We start from the raw sequence: 20713 nt of genomic DNA, 5'->3' as shown, positions 1-20713 counted from the left end.
CATGCATCCTGTGCTCTTTTATTAATTTAGGGCGTCAAGGGAGGTTTGTTTATTTTTTTAAGAAACATTTAAGTACATGGGAAATGCTCAAGTCAACGAGGATGCTAATATAGGTGCTAAAGAAAAGTAAGCGATAATGTGCTGTTATATGTGCCAATTACTGCCCACATAAGTGTAAGACTCATAGTCTATCATTCTCCTACATAAGTATCGTGTGACACCTAGGTCAAGACAAACTTATTGTCTACCCTAAGCTCCACCGCTTTAGCGTCTCCACCAAAGAGATTACCTAGTAGTTGAGCCAGCCAAAGAATCTGAGTAGAGGCAAAAGTGACGGCGATATATTTTGCCTCGCAACCGGACAGAGCCATCACATGTTGCTTGATCGACTGTCAGCTAATCAAGCACTTGCTGAGGAAGAATGGGGTCCTGCTCGTGTAAATATCGTCAGTGTGATCCTCCATCAGAGTGTAGGATGAGGTTGTAGACTCTTGTAGTTGATGAGCCCGCCTAGCTCGACGATATGCTAGGTATAGGCGGCCTGGTAGAGCGAGATGGCAGAGCTGTCCTGGTGGACCTCGATCCCTAGGTAGGACAGTGACCCTAGGTCACACATCTAGAAAGCGACCTTCATCTCAGCCTTGAACACCTTCACCTCTTCTTCCTTGGTGCCAATGAACACCAAATTATCAACGTAGACACCACCAGCAGGGCACAACCTTCCTTGTTCCATTGACAGATAGCAACCACGTGAGCTCTCTGTTGGAACCGGGAACCCCATTTGTTTATGGGTTCTAGCTTGGTGTTCAAAGCTTGTGGTGCCTGCCACAGGCTATAGAAGGCCTTGCGTATACGTAGATGAAGAACCTTGTTCTCATTGCCAAAAGAATGACAAATCATGTCGACTGGTAGATGCAGACCTTCCTATTCAAATCACCTTTTAGGAAGGGAGACTTTGACATCCATGTGATGGATGCACTAGCCCTCCTAGGCTACTAGTCCAAGGAGGACACAGACATACTCCATTTGTGCAACTAGTGCAAAGCGTCATCAAATCAACTCCCTCGTATTGAATGAACCCACACGCCACTAGACATGCCTTGTGGTTGATCACCACCCTAGACTAATCCTTCTTGAGCTTGAAGACCCACTTAAGAGTGATGGCATGATGGCCAAGAGGAAGATCATTCAGCTTCGATGTCCAATTTCACTCCACGACATGCATCTCCTGCTGCATCATGACACGTCGGACCTTATCTCCCTCTACCTCAATGAAGGAATGAGGTTCATTGTTGTCGTGCTTGAGGTGGAGCTTTTCTTATAGTCACGGTGCACTAGCCTAGGGACGGACTGCTCGCTAAGGATTTTTTTCCATTATGCGGAAGCATAGAGCTCATCGAATCATCATAGTAGGCTTCAATGTGGTCCTCATTGACCATACACTTCTCATCATGGACCAAAATTTCTGGTGCTGACCCCGGAGGTGTGAGCACCATTGCAGGAGTGGGATGTGGTCGACGGCGTTGGTGGTGGACTCATCGAAGTTGGTTCCAAACTAAGTGCTAGGGTAGGCGAGCTCGGTGAAGAAGATCTGCTAGTTCACTTCTTCCTCAAAGTGGACATAGTCGATGATGAGGTCTTTGGTCGTTGAAGTCAAGCCATCATGTACCATCCTGCCCCATGTCTAGCCTTGCTCTTCGTCGAACACGATGTCGTGCATGATGCACACGCAATGTGTTGCAGGGTTGAGGATGCGGTAGGCCTTGATGTTGTCAACGTACCCGATGAATACTCCTAACGTACTCCAATAGTCTAGTTGTACTCCAATAGTCTAGCTTGTTGGCGTGGTTGAGCAGGTGGATGGTTTGGAGACAAAGTACCAAGAGATATTATATGGTGGGCTTATGACAAAATGGCAAAGAATATTATATGGCGAGTTTTCATTGACTTGGAGAAGACTTATAATAAAATACCAAGAAATGTTATATTATGGGCTTTGGACAAACATAAAGTTCCAATAAAATACCTTTCTTAGAAAATAAAATGGACAATTATGATTATACCCTTCGTTGGCCTTGCAATTATGATTTTACCATCCACTTTTCAACTTTGTGATTTTACCCTCTATTTTGATAACGAAGCTCAGTCATACACTTGTGATGTTATGTGCAGTTGACTGTGTTAAATCTGATGTGAAAAGACAAATATGTGCATTCAAATTATTTTGATTTTACCCTTCATTTAGATGACAAGATAAAAGTAGGGGTAAAATCACAATTACATAATATAACGAGGAATAAAATCACATTTTTTTTGTGTTTTAGCATCGGATTTAGCACTATCAACTGCACATAACGGCGCAAAGGTATGATAGACCTTCGTTTTTAAAATGGAGGGGTAAAATCACAAAGTTGAAAAACAAGGAGTAAAATCACAAAGTTAAAAAACAAGGAGTAAAATCACAATTGCAAGATCCAAGAGTGGTATAAGCACAATTGCACCCCACCCACCCCAAAAGAAGTCCTAAACTAAAAAATAAGCGACTTCTATATCTCACAAATTGGAAATGCAGTTGTAAACTGCTTACAGCACAGCTCTCTTGCTGTCCCATCCCATGAGCGTTTCGCCCGGTGGCTGTAAAATACCTAGCAACTTTGCGACACAAATATGTTATGGATTGACTTGTCTAGGTTCAATTCATATGAAGGTGCCTAGAAAAATTTAATCATGCAATGCAGGAGCTCTGTCTATCTCCATGCTCCCTTGCACAAGGTTAGGGAACCAAGGAATATTTTTCGGTTGCTCGTGGTCTAGATAAAGTCAAACTGGTGTACAGAACGTGAGTGAAAAAGATCAGTCTGGATATGCTCGGTTCAAACTTCAAATCGTCCTTGTGGCGCGATATAAAAGTCAACTGATCGGATGCCTTCTGCTGCTGGTGTTGTTGTTTAGCAATGTCAACCCGGCTTTGTTCGTTTCAACTTATAGATTATATAATTTAGATTATATAATCTGGATTATTTACTCTGAATTAAACAAGCTAGGTGTTGCTGTTTGTTAGCTCAGATTATTTGGACTTGGCTTATTATTCATATGCATACAAATACAACAATACTCTTGACTGTTTTACTTGTCTCGTGGGTGGGAACGTCTACGGATAGGTGGATGGCAATTGAAAGTAATTTTAATCAACTTGCCATGAGTAGTGAGTCTTTCATAAAAAATAAGCTAAAATAAACACCTTTTGATGAGCTTATAGGATTATCATAATCTCAAGTGCTAGATTATATAATCTTATCAGATAAGTTGTTTTTTTGTTTTCTCACTAGCTTATTTACATTGGATTATATAATCTACATAGATTATAATCTCAAATAAACAGGGCCTATGACTACCATTTGCACCCTAAATCATGCAACCAGAGCTCCCCCTTTTTACATTGCAGTTGCAGCATTTCAATATCAGGAAATTGCGACATTGTGACTATACTCGTGGAAATAAGGGAGTGTTTGGTTTATAGAGACTAATTTTTAGTCCATTTATTTTATTCTATTTTATTCACTAAATTATTAAATATGAAAACTAAAATAGAGTTTTCGTTTCCATATTTGATAATTTAGGAAATAAAATAAAATAAATGAAGGGACTGAAAATTAGTCCCAAGAAACAAAACACCCCCTAAGTTGTTACCTCCGTCCAGAAAAAGGTGCAATTCTAGCTCTAGCCTTAGCCAAATTTTCTGAAGCTTAACCAATATCATATATAAAAAGGATATCAAGATTTACAGCACAAAATATGTGAGTGCTTGAAAGCCAAGCTGTTTGATTGTTGATAAGGAATTGAATCGTAATAATGTACTATAGGTTAAGTTAGCGATGGCCTAATCTGCCCAGATTCATGCCAGCCCGAGTTTAGTTGATTGTGATATTCCCACACAGTTAAGACGATAATGTTTGAACTGACAAATTCTTCGACGATTCCTTCAGAAGACGTGGAGGCCTGAAACATGAATCTGCCATAGACTCATCATATGTTAGTGCGACTCACGTACAAAGATGGCCAGATGAGGCCACTTTGCAGGCATATCGCATCATACGTTACACAGTTTGCAAACAGATATTCCCATCTGGCCAAATAAAAAACTGTTAATTTCAGATTTCAGCACAGAAAGCACGAAACTTTTATATAGAAGCCGTGGCTCGTATCCAGTAATGTCGCCGGACTATAGTCTATAGAACCAATACCGACATTTGTGAATGTCACAAGTTTACATGGGGTCCCAGGACAGCAACTCCGTCATGGTTTTCAAGGCAAATGCACCATACAAAAATTAAGGCACAACAGTAGTCCTCCCCACGACTGGTGTAATGGTATTATCTGCAAATCAGCCAGTGCAATCATGAATCATAAAGAGCACCTGTAAGATATCCTTCGCTAGAGCCAGCAGCTATTCAAGTTCCAAATATCTCAAACGTGTACAGTTGGGCCACAAAGAGCCTTTAGGTCTCCAGCTTGTACAGCTATTCAAGTGTGCAAAAGGTCTCCAGCTATTCAAGTTGGGCCACAAATATCTCCCAGCTTGAGCTTGTACAGCTTGTTCAGACATCTCCAGCCAGACTACAATCGTTTTCCCGGGTTTTCAATTAAACTACTGCATGATTTTCTTTCTCCGCGGCAGCTCCGGTTGACTGAGCAGAGACTATCCATTTACCACATTGCAAAAAAAAAAGGTCCCATGTCCAGGTTTTCCATGAATTAAGCTGTTAAGTGCACTCAGGCAGTTACTCTATGAGTTACCCATCAAGTGCCCCTAGTTCCTTCATATCTTCCAAGAATGCCAAGTAGGAGTCGTCCATACTTGGCGGCTTGGGTGCCGCTGAAGAAGGCCGAGCATCACTTCTTATGAGGGTCACTGAAGGCCTTGAAATGGATGCTGTTGATAGCTGCTGCTGCTGCTGCACCTTTGGTTTTGGTTTGGGGAGCGCAGATTCTCTCTTGACACGAACTGATGCAGGAACCTGTAATGATTCAAGGCAGAATGAGCAATCCTACTACAGATATGTGGGAAAAAAACAGGCAAAAACATGAAGGCAGCTGGCATACCATAGCCGTCAGCTCAGGAGTGTGCTGTGCTAATGGTCTCTTAACAACTGTTGGGGCAGCCGACTTTACATATGATGGCTGCTGAGGTAACTGAGGCCTTGGGGCAAAGGCAGCAAGCTCATCTAGTTGCATAGAGGGTCCTAGCAAAAATGGAGGCCTAAGCATCGGTGGCGGACCAGGGAGGACACCATGTCCCTGTTTGTTTCGGTTTTTCGCAGCTTCTGACCACCAAAAGCTGCTGCGGACTGCTAAACACTCAGCTTTTCAGCCAGCTTCTATAAAATTCGTTTGGGTAAAAACCATTCAAAATCAACATAAACATATAATCGGTTGAGTCGTCGCAATAGTAGTAATCTGTCACTGTATAGATCCTGAGCCACATGGACAACTTTATCTTCCTCCGCACATAATCCTAATAATACTCAGATTCTCTACACAGCCAGATTCTCCCCACAGCTAGATTCTCGGAAAAGCTAGTCAAAAAAAAAGCTGAACCAAACAGGATGCATATGGTGGTATTGGCATTTGAGACGGGGGAATCCTGGAGGAGGTGGAGGGGGCCTGCTAACACCAGGAGCCATAAGCGATGGCCTTGAATCTGGTGGTGGCGGAGGTGGTGGTAATCTCATGACTCCAGGAGATAGCATATCAGATTGCATTGGAGGTAAAGGCGGCAAACTAGGTGGAGGCGGTGGTGGTAAGACTCTCGCTGCAGTATCTTCTTTAAGTCCAGGAGTGTCCTTTGAAGTGCCAGCAGCCTCCATGTCATATGATTTTGGTGACAACCCAGGTGGCGGGGGTGGTGGAGGCAACACAACTAAGGGCTGCAAACAAGGTTACATCAGACAAAGTCACAAAGGCCAGTATCCAAACATTTGAACAATAGGGAAAGGGGTTTGATGCATTAACAAATGGATTAGAAGCACTAGTAAATATGCAAAAGAGATCCAAAGTAGATACCCAAGCAGAATCTGTTTTGCTTTCATTCGCACTAGATGCTGGTGGTGGATTTGAAGACCTCTGTGATGGAGGCAGTGGCGGCGGAAGTACTGTATGACCTGATACAGATTCTCTCAGAGGTGGACCAGGAGGAGGCAGAGGTAAGCCTGGCAATGCTGCGTCACTGTTAGGTTTAGGTGGTGGTGGGGGCAGTGGCGGGAGTGGAGGCAAAGGGAAAGGAGGAGCAGGTGGATCAATGGACTCTGAGGTGTCTGGCAATGGCGGTGGTGGTGGAGGGGGTGGCAGGGTCGTTGGACCTGCTTCAGACTCTGACATGGAAGATGAGGCCCCAGTGCTGGATGAGGAAGGCGGTGGGATCCTTGGCCCTGCATGTCAACCAAGAAATGAAACTGAGAAAAAGCTAGTGATGATTACTAACTGTAACTGTAAAGAGATAATTTATGTGAACTTGAACTTTTTAAAAGAATAACATATTTACAAGCAAAAGAGAGATGAATATAGGAACCTATAGATGATTTGTACATCGGAGGTTTTCCAGGTGGCGGTGCTCCAGATGGATTTAAGGTTGGATGATAGTAAACAGAGTCCTGTAGTATAAACATGAGAAGTATCTGTTCAAATATGCAATAACCTTTACAAATAATTCTACGTCTTATAAACAACATACCATACCTCGGGCTTAGGATTAGCTCTACCATCTTCATCTCCTGTAGGCCGCCTCTTTGGTGGTGCAAGATGGCTACGAGGAAAAAAACATATTGGCTGAGAAGGTCAGTAACATATCAATCTAATAGAATCAAAGCATAGTATATCAGTAAACCTCACCTGAACATAATCGGTTGTTCACCCTTCTCTTTCATTTTCTGTTCATATTCCTGGAGAAGATCGTGATTAAGTTATGAAGTTCTATGCCTGAATAAGAATCAAAATTTATGGCTACGTTGCCTACACAGAAGTTTCCTACAAATTATAGAACTCCAAAATAGACTTTAGTGCATAACTTGTGTCGAACTCAAATCCAACAGTTAATAAATCACTCACTTTTATTATGCAACAGTGTGTAATTAGTCGACAATTGCTTCACCATGAGTGCAAAACAGATTCGGGGCAAATAACTTCAGACTTATAATCAAAATCCTTCGAGTTTCAAATCATCCAATGTTGTCGAATCAAAACATTCGGTCAAGATAATTGAAAGCATAAAGTGGAACAAAATCCTTATCATAGTTCATAGCAAAAGAGTGTATTTTACTAAAATCATTCAAGATACCACTTTCCTATATCATGGCAAACTTTTACATAGAAAATTGTATGGCACAAAAAGTCAGAGTGGGTAGCTGCCTTATAGGTTGGGATAAAATTGTTAGACCCTTTGAGCTTGGAGGTCTGGGCGTTCCTGATCTTCTCACCATGAGTTGGGCTCTACAGTTAAGATGGTTGTGGCTCCAGAAGACGGAGCCTTCTAAAGCTTGGGCTGGTTTAAACCTCAACATTTCCTCTCAAGCAAGAGCTCTCTTTCAGGCTGCAGTGACTACCAATATTGGCAATGGAGCTACAACGTTGTTTTGGGAGGACAGGTGGATTCATGGCAGCTCTATTGCTGAGATTGCACCTTTGATTGCTGCTGGGGTAGCAAAATGATTAAAAAGTGCAGAACTGTTCAGCAGGCCGTTCCTTCTCTCGCCTGGGTGCAAGATATCGAAGGGAACCTGTCGCTGGCTGGCATTCTGGAATTTTTGAAGCTGGGGGAGATTCTGGAAGAATTCCAGCTACAAGATAGAGCTGACAAACATGTTTGGAGGTCCTCCAATTCTGGGCTGTTTACATCTAAGTTGGCTTACAGAGCTTTTCTACATTGGTGTTGTAGTGTTTGAGCCTTGGAAGATGGTATGGAAGAGCTGGGCGCCCCCTAAATGCAAGTTTTTTATTTGGCTAGCTATCAATAACAAGTGCTGGACTGCAGACATGCTGAAAAAAAGAGGGCTTGACTTCCCGGAGTGTTGCGTGCTTTGTGATCAAGAAGAGGAAACCGTGCAGCATATCATCTCCAGCTGTGTGCCTGTATGTTTGCAAGGCAATTTTGGCACTCTATTCTCTCCCCTATTGGTTTTTCGGTTGTAGTCCCCAAGAGAAGTGATACTTGTTTTGTTGACTGGTGGAGGGAAGCCATGTCCTTAATTCGCAAAGGCGAGAAAAAGGGCTTCAACAGCATTGTCCAGGTTGAGGGGGAGGAGATCCTGTCTGAGTTGTTTTATTTTGTTCTTAGGCGGGCGAGAGTGTTCTGGGCGTGTTGTGTTGGGGGGTGCGTGTGGGTGCCTCGGTTGTCTGTTCTGAGTGGGCTTTTGCCCCTCACCTACTTTCTTCTCCTTTAATATAATGATATGCAGCTCTCCTGCGTATTCGGGGGGGGGGGGGGGGGGGGGGATTTAAAATAGAACACCAACATTACATTGCACAGCAAATTGCCATGGCACTGCCCAAAAACATGTCCAAGCGAATGAAACATTTATGAAAAGGGAACAGTTTACAAATTATTACATTGTTATGAGTAGGATAGGTTGAAAAAACATAAAATATTTAAAAAAATGCAAGTCTGGATTCCTGAAATCAAAATACCTTACGTTTCTTAACAATAAGATTGTATGTATCCTCAAGCTGTCTTTTCTTATGCTTCCTAGCCTTGTCCAGAGCACCATCAGCCTCTGCACCAACAGAAAAAAAAATCAAGTTTGACAAGCCCTCGAACAGCCAAAAGTAATCATCAGTGCTACACTTCCACAGTCCCCACATGCACGCAGATGTTTGAAAATATAAAATAAAATCAACAACATTGCAAATTTACTAGCTCAACTACAAGAGGCATGGAGTTATTATTCAAAAATGAAGTACTCATGATGAATTCCAAACAAAAAATCTGACCTAATAATCAACATAATATAAATTGTTGTAGCTCAGCCCTATAGTCGTACTGAGCTACTGATTAGAATGTTCAAGAATGAACCATTAGATTTCCTGTGCTAAAATGAGGATTGATCATAAGACTGATGGCGATCAAGACTATCAAGGCCCCTACAAACAAAGCTCATGGGAAATTAGAAAGTGAAATGAAATACCATGTTGAAAACAGGGCCAAAGTAGCTAGCAATTCAAAGAGGCAAAGTGCTGCAAAATATAATGCTTCATGAGGTCAGTACATACATATTTGGTAATCCCATGCTAATACACTGATATTTTAAGATGCCTGAGACATACAGTTGTTTCAACAATAGGGTCATACTAGAAAGACCAGACCAGAGAGATAATTAGCCAACTGCAAGAGTCAAATCAACTAAAATTTGCATTCAAACTAAGTTAGGGGAAAAACAATAGTGTATGAGTGTTTAGCAAATGTTGACGAACAATGTGCAAATAATGCTATGGCTACAGATCAAATGAACTATGTTGTCATAACTAAAGCAGAACAAGTAAGTAACATGATCTCTTGATATATGCATAATTGTATATAGAACTTAAGGTTTATGAAAGTGACTATAAACTTCTTACAAAGATCACTTCATCACTTTCTGATTCGTTTTTCCCAATGCAGCTAGTTTACTTACTCATCTTCTCCAATTTCTCAATCTGCTCCCATATAGCCTCCGGATCCTTTTTCAAAATGCCAACATCCCGCACTTTCTTCCTTTCCTTTTTGTTCTGGAAGATACAAGATAGGTGACAAAGTTGAGCAGACTGAATCTAAAAAAGCATACAACAAAGCTTGCTCGCTATGCTAAACTAGTTTGATCCTCTAGTGCCAAGTGTCAACCAACATGACTTTGCTACTTGTACACATAGATACACATTCTACCAACAGAAAATATGCCTCAAAACTTTTTATTTTTCATAAGACAAAACTTATAGAACTCCAACCACCCTGCTGTATTCTAGGCACAACATCCTTGGAGCAAATACTGACGCCGTTTGGAGGGCATACCATAGCAAAAGTTTCTACACAGGCACATGGTTTGCATTTTCATGATAAATATTGTTGAGTATGACATTTACCTAACCCCAAGGATGAACCAAATCTAGCAGTCACTAATAGACCCTATAAATAAAATCAAGGAACTTCTCCTATAAGATAGCCCCAAATCCTTCTAAAATAAACTGACAACAATGCTAAATAAAAATTCAATGTCAGAACACCACACAATTCCAGTCAAGCTGTCAAAATACTAGCTCTAGTCACTAGCTATGGTTATTTATCTGGTGCTTGTACCGCATTTAAGATCTTCGATTCAACATGGTTTGATGGGATATGACATTTCCCATATCGAATTACTGTGTGATGCTTGAGTCCACGGTAATAGACAATAAAGCAGACAAATTTCGTTGAGATCGCCATAATCAGACGAACCAATCTCCACTCCCGCCCCGGATAACCGTAATCCACCAGAACAAAGCCTAGGAGTGAAGCCCCCAGCGTCATCATCGTGACTAAGAAGCGAATGTAACCCCAGGACAGAACCGACAGGCGTCGCGGGGAGCGACGAAACCCTAGGGTTGGAGAGGTACTCGCCCGCTTGAGCTCCTTCTTCCGCTGCTCCTTGCGGAACGCGTCTGTGGGGTTCATCGCCTTGCCCCCCTTGGTCGTCTTCATCTTGCCCTCTTCTTTCTCGTCCCTCTCGCCCTCCGGCAACGGGACTGCGACGGCGGCGAGGGGTTCACGCGCCCGGCCCGAGCGTGGGAGGATGCGTCCGGCGTGGAACCAAACGAGGAATTTGGCAAAACAGGCGCTCTGCGAAATACACCGCCTCTCGGTGAACTCGTAAAAATGGGTCATTTAATCGAGCGGCGTTCGTCAAAATAGGTTACGAGTAGATTGAGGTGTACTGGCAGGTGGGGCCACGATGCGTCGTGCCTACTATGCCTTTACGGTCTCATGACGTCGTCTCCATTTCAGACTCTTCCTCCTCTGTCTTCTCTGGAGGTGTCTCTATGTCCGCGGCCGCCGTTCTGTCCTCTATGTGTTCGCGGCGGCCGTCGGAGCCGAACTGGCCGGCGACGGCGACGACTACCCCCACTCCTCTACAGGTGATCTTCCTCCTTCCCTCTTTCCCTGTCCGCTGCCCTATCCCCTACCATCTGTAACCTTTACGTACCCAGGCGGACGTGCGGCGGCCGGCTGTGACTGGGTTCATGCAAGCCATTGGAGGAGAACTGTGACGACGTCTGCCACTCCCCTTTGCAGGTAACTTTTGCCCACCCCTCTGTCGCGGCGTCGCGGTGCTCAATCATGGCCGTAAGGCTTGCAAGTTCTATCGCCGCCGCGGCAGCGCCATATATTCAAAATATGTTTTATCATTATGTGTAATAATCTGTGCTAACACTAGACATAGGTGGTGACAATTTCGTGCTCGCATCATGGATGGTAATGATGATGACACCATATTTATTGACTGGAGTAGCTTTATTATTAAGAATGCTGAAAATAAGGATAATGGGGAGACAGGTGATATGTTTAGAATCTGTGATGAGGATGAAATGTATGCGTTCTTGGGACTTGGAGATGAGGATGAGGAGATGAATCGAACCCACCCGGAATCAAGTAACTTTGCATCTCTTTTTTCATCGGAAAGTAATAGTTTTGATCCAAGTGATCTAGATGCTGTCATGCCAGTTGATGATGAAAATGCAGAAATAGTCAATATATTGCACGATGTTGATCACCCTGATCTGAAGTTGGGTACCCTCTATCCATCGATGAAAGAGTTTAGGCTAGCTGTGAGGCAATATGCTATAAATGAGGAGTTTGAGCTTGGCATAACAAAGTCAGATAGAAATAGATATAGAGTGTACTGCAAAGGGAATGATTGCACATGCCTTTGGAAACTGAATGGTTCTACAAGACCGGATTCTAGTGTTATGGTACTAACCTTTCTTTTGTTTGCTCATTCCCATAATTTTGTTCACAAATGTTGGTGTTACTTACATCTTTATTTTGTTTTATAGGTTACCGTCCTAGTGAATGAGCATAAATGTGCTTCAAGCAGCCGGATTAGTTATGAGAATGTCAATCAAGCATGGGTAGCACAGAAGGCCTTGCCTTTACTAAGAAATGAGCCTTCACTTGGTGCTAAGTCTTTGCAAAAGAGGTTAGAAGACACTTACAATTGTAGGGTCAGTTATGATGTGACATGGAAAGGAATGCAAGAAGCTCTAAAAGAGATGTATGGCAATTGGGACGATAGTTTCAGTATGTTGTATAGGTGGAAGGAAGAAATTTTGATAAAATCCCCTCATAGTGTGGTGGAGATAGACACCCAAGTTGTAGATGAAAAGGTCTACTTCCATAGATTTTTCTGTGCACTTGAGCCTTGTATAGAAGGGTTTTGTGCTGCGTGTAGGCCTTACCTTAGAGTGGATTCAACTACACTCAATGGTAGATGGAATGGTCACCTAGCAACTACAACAGCGTTAGATGGACACAATTGGATGTACCCGGTCGCGTTTGGGTTCATGGATTATGAGAGCAAGGATAATTGGGTTTGGTTTATGACACAGCTTCGAAGGGACCATAGGGAATATGGAGAAACTAGCTATTTGTACTGATGTCGGCAAGGGTTTGATGACTGTTGTGGAACTAGTTTTCCCACAAGTTGATAAGAGAGAATGTTTCAGACATCTGATGCAAAATTTCATCAAAAGATTCCATGGAAATAGTTACAGAGGAATGTATCCTACCGCGAGAGCATATAGACAAGCTGAATTTGATAGACATATTGGGCCCATTTTGCATTCTGACCCTGAAGTGATTACCTGGCTAAATAGAGATCACAAGTTCAAGTGGATGATGAGTACTTTTGACCCAGACATAAAATGCGACTACATCAACAATAATTTAGCAGAGTGTTTCAACAACTGGGTTAAAGACCACAAAGACCTGCCAGTAGTTCAACTAGCAGACAAGATTAGAGAGCTTATTATAGTCTTTGGGAGAAAAGGAGGAGAATTGGTGGCAAACTTTGTGGAACTATCTTGCCTGCTATAGTACATCAATTGCATATAAGATCTAGAGGACTTGGTCATTTAAAAGTTGTAAATGCTGGAAATGGTCATGCTGAAGTTTTTGATAATAGCCCCAAACAAGAAAGACATATTGTTGATCTAAGAGCGCAGGAGTGCTCATGTCTGGAGTGGCAGCATACTGGGAAGCCTTATGACCATGCCATAGTTGTCATCACTAGTTTTCAAAGTGAAAGGATCGAAAACTATGTGCATGATTTTTATTCAGTACAAAAGTTCAGAGAAGCATATTGTAGAGTCATCTATCCTATAAGGGATCGTTCACAGTGGCCTCAAGTTGATATGGACTCAGTTGTCAAAGGACCTTTAGCAAAACGAGGTGTTAGTAGGCAAAGGAAATTACGAATCAAAGGTTGTCTGGAAGGTGGGAGTAGACCTAAGACAACCACTAAAGAAGGTGGTAGGCAAATGAAAAGAGGTCTTATACGATGCAAAAAATGTGGAGAGCTTGGTCACAGACAAACAAGTTATAAGTGCCCACTAAACGGTACCAAAAAAAGAAATAGGAAACAGAGGAGCCGCAAGTATGCGGGTGCAAATGAACCTTCACAGACCGACAATCAGTCTCCGAAGTCTATATATGATAGGTACATTTCACTTACAACTCCTTTGCTTCAAATGTCGTCATATAATTACTAATTACAATTATATTTTGTAGTGGCCTTGTACTTGTGTCAGTTAGTGGCATCCAATCTTCAAGTGTGCCAAGTGGAGATGCGAAAGGGAATGTGCCCTTGGGCCATTTCTATAATGTTTTGGTGATTAAGTGTCCAACACACAGTGAGTGAGTTGTTATGTGCCAAACAAACAAGAAGTGCAAATCATGTAACAAGCTATGTTTCTAGACTTAGTACATTGGTTTTTGAATACTAATGAAGTTATCTAAGTGCTAGAAACAGTGAGAAAAGAAGAAGAAAAGAAACCAAAAAGACTTGGCTCGGAGCAGCCAAAACTCAGCTCAGTCTGGCACACCGGACTGTCCGGTGGTGCACCGGACAGTGTCCGGTGCGCCAGGCTGGTCTCCGGTGAAAAGGTCGCTCTCGAGAAAAGATCAGCGGCGTACGGCTATAATTTACCGGACAGTCCGGTGGTGCATCGGACTGTCCGGTGAGCCAACGGTCGACTGCGCCTGTTTTGGAAAGCAATTGCGCACCGGACAACTACAGTGACTGTCCGGTGGTGCACCGGACTGTCCGGTGCACCACACGACAGAAGGCAAGATTAGCCTTCCAAGATTGTTTTCAACGGTTCCTAGCTGCCTTGGGGCTATAAAAGGGACCCCTAGGCGCATGGAGGAGTCACCCAAGCATTATCTGAGTATTCTAAAGCATCTAGACTCCTCTCCCACACATTTGATTCTCTGTGTTAGCAATTTGAGCTTCATTTGAGTTGCGAACTCCGTGTGTTGTACTTTGAGCTCAAGTTGTGACTTGTGTGCGTGGTTGTGCTGTGGATTTGAGTCTTGTGTGTGTTGCTCTCCCCTCCCTTACTTCCGTGCTTCTTTTGTGATCATCATTGTAAGGGCGAGAGGCTCCAAGTTGTGGAGATTCCTCACAAATGGGAGAAAGACTAAGGAAGAAAGCTGTGGTATTCAAGTTGATCATTGGATCACTTGAAAGGGGTTGAGTGCAACCCTCGTCCATTGGGACGCCACAACGTGGAAGTAGGAAAGTGCTACTTGGCCGAACCACGGAATAAAAATCACGTGTCTCGTGTGCTGCTTATTGTGATTGCTTTGTTCGCACGAGAACGTTTATTAGCCACTTGACTACACTAACACTTATAACTAAGTTTTGTGGCTATTAGTGTTTGATTTTTATAGGATCACCTATTCACCCCCCCTCTAGGTGCTCTCAAGATGTTGGACCATCCACTGTTTTAGAAACACAAGGTGCAGCGTCAAGTGGAGAAGGTGGACCATCCACTGTTTTAGAAACACAAGGTGGTGTGCCAAGTGGAGAAGGTGGACCAGGAAAAGATGGAAGACCTCTTTTATTACTAGGACCATCCAGTGTAGCGCCAAGTCTTCCAACTACTCCATCATCATGGCATCCTGGTGGGCATGGCACTGGTCCTAGAATGCTTAAAAAGAAACTAACACAAAAAAGGAAGGCATGGGTACCTGATATGTAATCCTATCAGGATGGCATCTGTTGTGAACTATCTGTATGACACTCTATTAGAAACTATCTGTTGTATGCTATCAGTTGTATGCTATCTATTGTATGCTATCAGTTGTATGTTATCCTCATTAAACCCAGAATCTGTGAACTGAATATGTCTATTGTCATGTGTTTATTTGCTGTAACCTATTTTCACTGTATGCTATCAGGATGGCATCTATTGTTTCAGTCTGTGAACTGAATCTATTGTTTCACGATATGCTCAGTTTCAGTCTGTCTATTGGCAACTGAATCTGTCTATTGTCAACTGAATCTATTGTTTTCAGTGAATGCTCGGTTTCAGTCTGTCTATTGGCCACTGAATCTGTCTATTGGCAATTGGAGTGGTTGTTTTCAGTGAATCTATTGTTTCACACAGAATCTGTTATGTGCAGTGAATTCTGTTATTGAGTCTGTTTATTGTTATGTTTTTAGATGTGTCGTTGCTCGGTTTTAGTGAATCTGTGAAAACATAACATCTGTTGCTCGGTTTCAGCATAACAGATTCTGTAACTATTGTCTGAATAGACCATCTGGAGCGACCAAGCAAGCAGCAATGCTCTGTTATGCTAGGCCACACACAAAATTCACTGCACATGTACAACCAGCCTAATGTTCAGATGGTCTGTTCACTTACAAAAGAATGCAATGCACATCTACATGGCATCTGATTCCATGTATGTGAGGCTGGCTATAACTGAATGTGCAAGGTACAGTTGACAATTAAACCAAGAATGTCAGTTCACATAGACATCCGAACATACCATTACACCAGACACAATACATTCAGTTCACCATTACAACCACACATCCAGAATTCAAGTTCACATACACATCTAAAATAGGATTACATCCACACATCCAGAATTTGAGTACACCATAAACCCTTAACCTAGTCAGAGTAGCTAGGCATCTGGTCTGAGTTGTAATCAACACCCCAAAACTTCTCAATGTGCTCTTCAAGGGATAGGAAGCAGTCTGAATCAGGAGAAGGTAGTGGGCTTTCAATCCTCTCTAAAGCCACCTTCTCGTCATGCTCCAATTGTTCCTCCTTAATAGTTGTATCCAATTCCTCTTGGCAAAAAAGGGAGTCATGGTCCAATCCTTCGGCGGCGAATTCAAGTGCTTCGCGAAGTTCTTTAACCTCAAATGCAGTCAACCCCTTACTGAAGGGTAGCTTCTCATTGCAAATACGAAGAATATGCTTGGCATGATCCTGCATCAAGATGATTGCTTTATCTGCGATTTCAGTGCTCTTTGACATCCCTGCATCCATCATTCACAACTGCAAATAAACAGTACAACCTAAAACCGTAAACAGTAAACCCTAACCCTAAAACCTAAACTACAGGGGGCACAAGCATGCCTAAGCGTAAAAAATGGTGGGGAAAGGGCAAGGGTCAGTTAACAAAGGGAAGGGGGAAGATCACCTGCAGAGGGGAGTGTTGGTCGTCGTCACCGTCGTCGCGCAACCCAGTTCGCCTCCGACGGCCGTCGCGGAGAAAGTAAAGACCGAACGGAGAGGAGAGGCAGAGTTTGAAATGGAGACGGCGTCACAAGGTCGTAAGGGCATAGTAGGCATGACGCATCGCGACCCCACCTGCCAGTACACCCCAATCTACTCGTGACCTGTTTTGACGAACACGCTCGATTAAACGACCCATTTTTACAAGTTCACCGAGAGGCGGTGTATTTCGTAGAGCGGCAACTTACAACGACCTGTTTTGCCAAATTCCTCTGAACCAAACGGTACCTAATCATTTGTTGTATTCGCTAGTTTATATTGGATCTATAAATTATAGACATAGATGATCTAATAAGTAATAAACACATGGCGATATAATAGAGAGATAAAAATGAGAATGATAAAATACCAATTTTTCATCAACTCTTACTTCATTTTTTATTCTTATCATCTGAAAGTCGCCAAAAGGGGGGTGAATAGGGCGAATATGAAATTTACAAACTTTAAGCACAACTACAAGCCGGGGTTAGCGTTAGAATTAAATTCGAGTCTGAAAGAGAGGACGAAAAAAAATCACAAGCAAATAAGATGGATGACACGGTGATTTGTTTTACCGAGGTTCGGTTCTTGCAAACCTACTCCCCGTTGAGGTGGTCACGAAGACCGGGTCTCTTTCAACCCTTTCCCTCTCTCAAACGGTCACTTAGACCGAGTGAGCTTCTCTTCTCAATCAAACGGGACACTAAGTCCACACAAGGACCACCACACAATTGGTGTCTCTTGCCTTGGTTACAATTGAGTTGGAATCAAGAAAGAATGAAGAAGAAAAGCAATCCAAGCGCAAGAGCTCAAATGAACACAAATGTCTCTCTCTCTCTAGTCACTAATTTGGTTGGAGTGATTCCGGACTTGGGAGAGGATTTGATCTCTTTGTTTGAACCCTTTCTTGGTCCTTTTATTTGAACCCTTTCTTGGTCTTTTTTATTGGTTTGTTGTGAACCTTTGGCACCTGTAGAACTCATAATCTAGAGCAAACTAGTTAGTCCAATTTATTTGTGTTGGGCAATTCAACCACCAAAATAAATTAGGAAAAGGTGTAAGCCTATTTCCCTTTCAATCTTCCCTTTTTTGGTGATTTATGCCAACACTAACCAAAGCAAATATAAAAGTGCAGGATCGAACTAGTTTGCATAATGTAAGTGCAAAGGTTGCTTGGAATGAAACCAATAATTATTTCTACTCTAGATATGCATGGATGGCTTTCTTCTTATTTAAGATTTTGGACCACGCTTGCACCACTTGTTTTGTTTTTGCAAAGTTTTTGGAAATTCTTTTTAAAGTCTTTTTGCAAATAGTCAAAGGTATATGAATAGGATTTTGAGAAGCATTTTCAAGATTTGAAATTTTCTCCCCCTGTTTCAAATGTTTTTCCTTTGACTAAACAAAACTCCCCCTTAAGAAAATCCTCCTCTTAGTGTTCAAGAGGGTTTTAGATATTAATTTTGAAGAGGGTATACCAATTTGAAATTATATCAAAAATAAGATACTAATAGAAAAAATCTTTTCTTAACACAAATTTGAAGGACTACATTTTTGAAATTGGTGGTGGTGCGGTCCTTTTGCTTTGGGCTAATGCTTTCTCCCCCTTTGGCATGAATCGCCAAAAACGGATACTTTGAGTGAAATATAAGCCCTTCTACTTTCTCCTCCTATGGTAAATAATAGATGAGTGAAGATTATACCAAATTGGAGAGCGGTGTGGAGCGACGGCGAAGGATGAATGATTCGATGGAGTGGAGCTGAAGCCTTGTCTTCGCCGAAGACTCCAATTCCCTTTCAATCTATGACTTAGCATGAAATGCACTTGAATAACACATTAGTCATAGCAAATGAAAGAGATATGATCAAAGGTATATAAATGAGCCATGTGTGCAAAATATCAATCAAAATTCCTAGAATCAAGAATATTTAGCTCATGCCTAAGTTTGGTAAAAGTTTGCTCATCTAATGGCTTGGTAAAGATATCGGCTAATTGTTCTTTGGTGTTAATATAAGAAATCTCGATATCCCCTTTTGTTGGTGATCCCTCAAAAAATGATACCGAATGGCTATGTGTTTAGTGCGGCTATGCTCAACGGGATTATCCGCCATGCGGATTGCACTCTCATTATCACATAGAAGAGGAACTTTGGTTAATTTGTAACCATAGTCCCTGAGGGTTTGCCTCATCCAAAGCAATTGCGCGCAACAATGGCCTGCGGCAATATACTCGGCTTCGGCGGTAGAAAGAGCCACAAAATTTTGCTTCTTTGAAGCCCAAGACACCAGAGATCTTCCCAAGAACTGGCAAGTCCCTGATGTGCTCTTTCTATTAATTTTACACCCTGCCCAATCAGCATCAGAATACCCAATTAAATCAAAAGTGGATCCCCTGGGGTACCAAAGGCCAAACTTAGGAGTATAAACTAAATATCTCAAGATTCGTTTTACGGCCCTAAGGTGAACTTCCTTAGGATCGGCTTGGAATCTTGCACACATGCATACGGAAAGCATAATATCCGGTCGAGATGCACATAAGTAGAGTAAAGAACCTATCATTGACCGGTATACCTTTTGATCTACGGATTTACCTCCCGTGTCTAGGTCGAGATGCCCATTAGTTCCCATGAGTGTCTTGATGGGCTTGGCATCCTTCATCCCAAACTTTGTGAGTATGTCTTGAATGTACTTCGTTTGGCTAATGAAGGTGCCCTCTTGGAGTTGCTTCACTTGAAATCCTAAGAAATACTTCAACTCCCCCATCATAGACATCTCGAATTTTTGAGTCATGATCCTACTAAACTCTTCACATGTAGATTCGTTAGTAGACCCAAATATGATATCATCAACATAAATTTGGCATACAAACAAATCATTTGCAAGTGTTTTAGTAAAGAGAGTATGATCAGCTTTTCCGACTTTGAATCCATTAGTGATAAGAAAATCTCTTAGGCATTCATACCATGCTCTTGGGGCTTGCTTGAGCCCATAGAGCGCCTTAGAGAGTTTATAAACATGGTTAGGGTACTCACTATCTTCAAAACCGGGAGGTTGCTCAACATAGACCTCTTCCTTGATTGGTCCATTGAGGAAGGCACTCTTCACGTCCATTTGATAAAGCTTGAAGCCATGGTAAGTAGCGTAGGCAAGTAAAATGCGAATTGACTCAAGCCTAGCTACGGGTGCATAGGTTTCACCGAAATCCAAACCTTCGACTTGTGAATATCCCTTGGCCACAAGTCGGGCTTTGTTCCTTGTCACCACACCATGCTAATCTTGTTTGTTGCAGAAGACCCATTTGGTTCCTACAACATTTTGGTTAGGACATGGAACTAAATGCCATACCTCATTCCTTGTGAAGTTGTTGAGCTCCTCTTGCATCGCCAGCACCCAATCTGAATCTTGAAGTGCTTCCTCTACCCTGTGTGGCTCAATAGAGGAAACAAAAGAGTAATGTTCACAAAAATGAGCAACACGAGATCGAGTAGTTACCCCCTTATGAATATCGTCGAGGATGGAATTCACGGGGTGATCTTGTTGTATTGCTTGGTGGACTCTTGGGTGTGGCGGTCTTGGACCCTCATCATCTTCGTTGTCTTGATCATTAGCATCTCCCCCTTGATCATTGTCCTCCTCTTGAGGTGGCTCCTCTTGATCTTCATCATCATCATCTTGAGCTTGATCCTCATCTTGAGTTGCTGGAGATGCTTGCATTGAGGAAGATGATTGATCTTGAGCATGTGGAGGCTCTTCGGATTCCTTAGTGATAGTCGCCTAGAGGGGGGGTGAATAGGGCGAAACTGAAATTCACAAATATAAACACAACTACAAGCCGGGTTAGCGTTAGAAATATAAACGAGTCCGCGAGAGAGGGCGCAAAACAAATCGCAAGCAAATGAAGAGTGTGACACGCGGATTT

At 42.4% G+C, this 20713-nt stretch overlaps 1 protein-coding gene and 1 pseudogene across 1 annotated transcript; both read right to left on the bottom strand.

Annotated features, from left to right (window-relative positions):
• Window positions 1-4125: 4125 nt before the first annotated feature.
• On the bottom strand, window positions 4126-10901 carry LOC103632088 (protein EARLY FLOWERING 5). Its single transcript, XM_035960852.1, is given in 11 exon segments — window positions 4126-5018; window positions 5104-5294; window positions 5613-5642; window positions 5645-5927; window positions 6064-6428; window positions 6569-6650; window positions 6736-6802; window positions 6889-6938; window positions 8680-8765; window positions 9663-9756; window positions 10622-10901. Coding segments are annotated over 11 exon segments (1737 nt in total). The 5' UTR covers window positions 10886-10901; the 3' UTR covers window positions 4126-4793.
• Window positions 10902-16076: 5175 nt separating this feature from the next.
• Window positions 16077-16554, bottom strand: LOC109940867 (uncharacterized; annotated as a pseudogene).
• Window positions 16555-20713: the final 4159 nt, after the last annotated feature.

This window comes from Zea mays, chromosome 7, assembly GCF_902167145.1.
Source record: "Zea mays cultivar B73 chromosome 7, Zm-B73-REFERENCE-NAM-5.0, whole genome shotgun sequence".
NCBI lineage: Eukaryota > Viridiplantae > Streptophyta > Magnoliopsida > Poales > Poaceae > Zea > Zea mays.
Note: the sequence above shows the minus strand (reverse complement) of the source record. Positions and strands in the feature narration are given on the sequence as shown.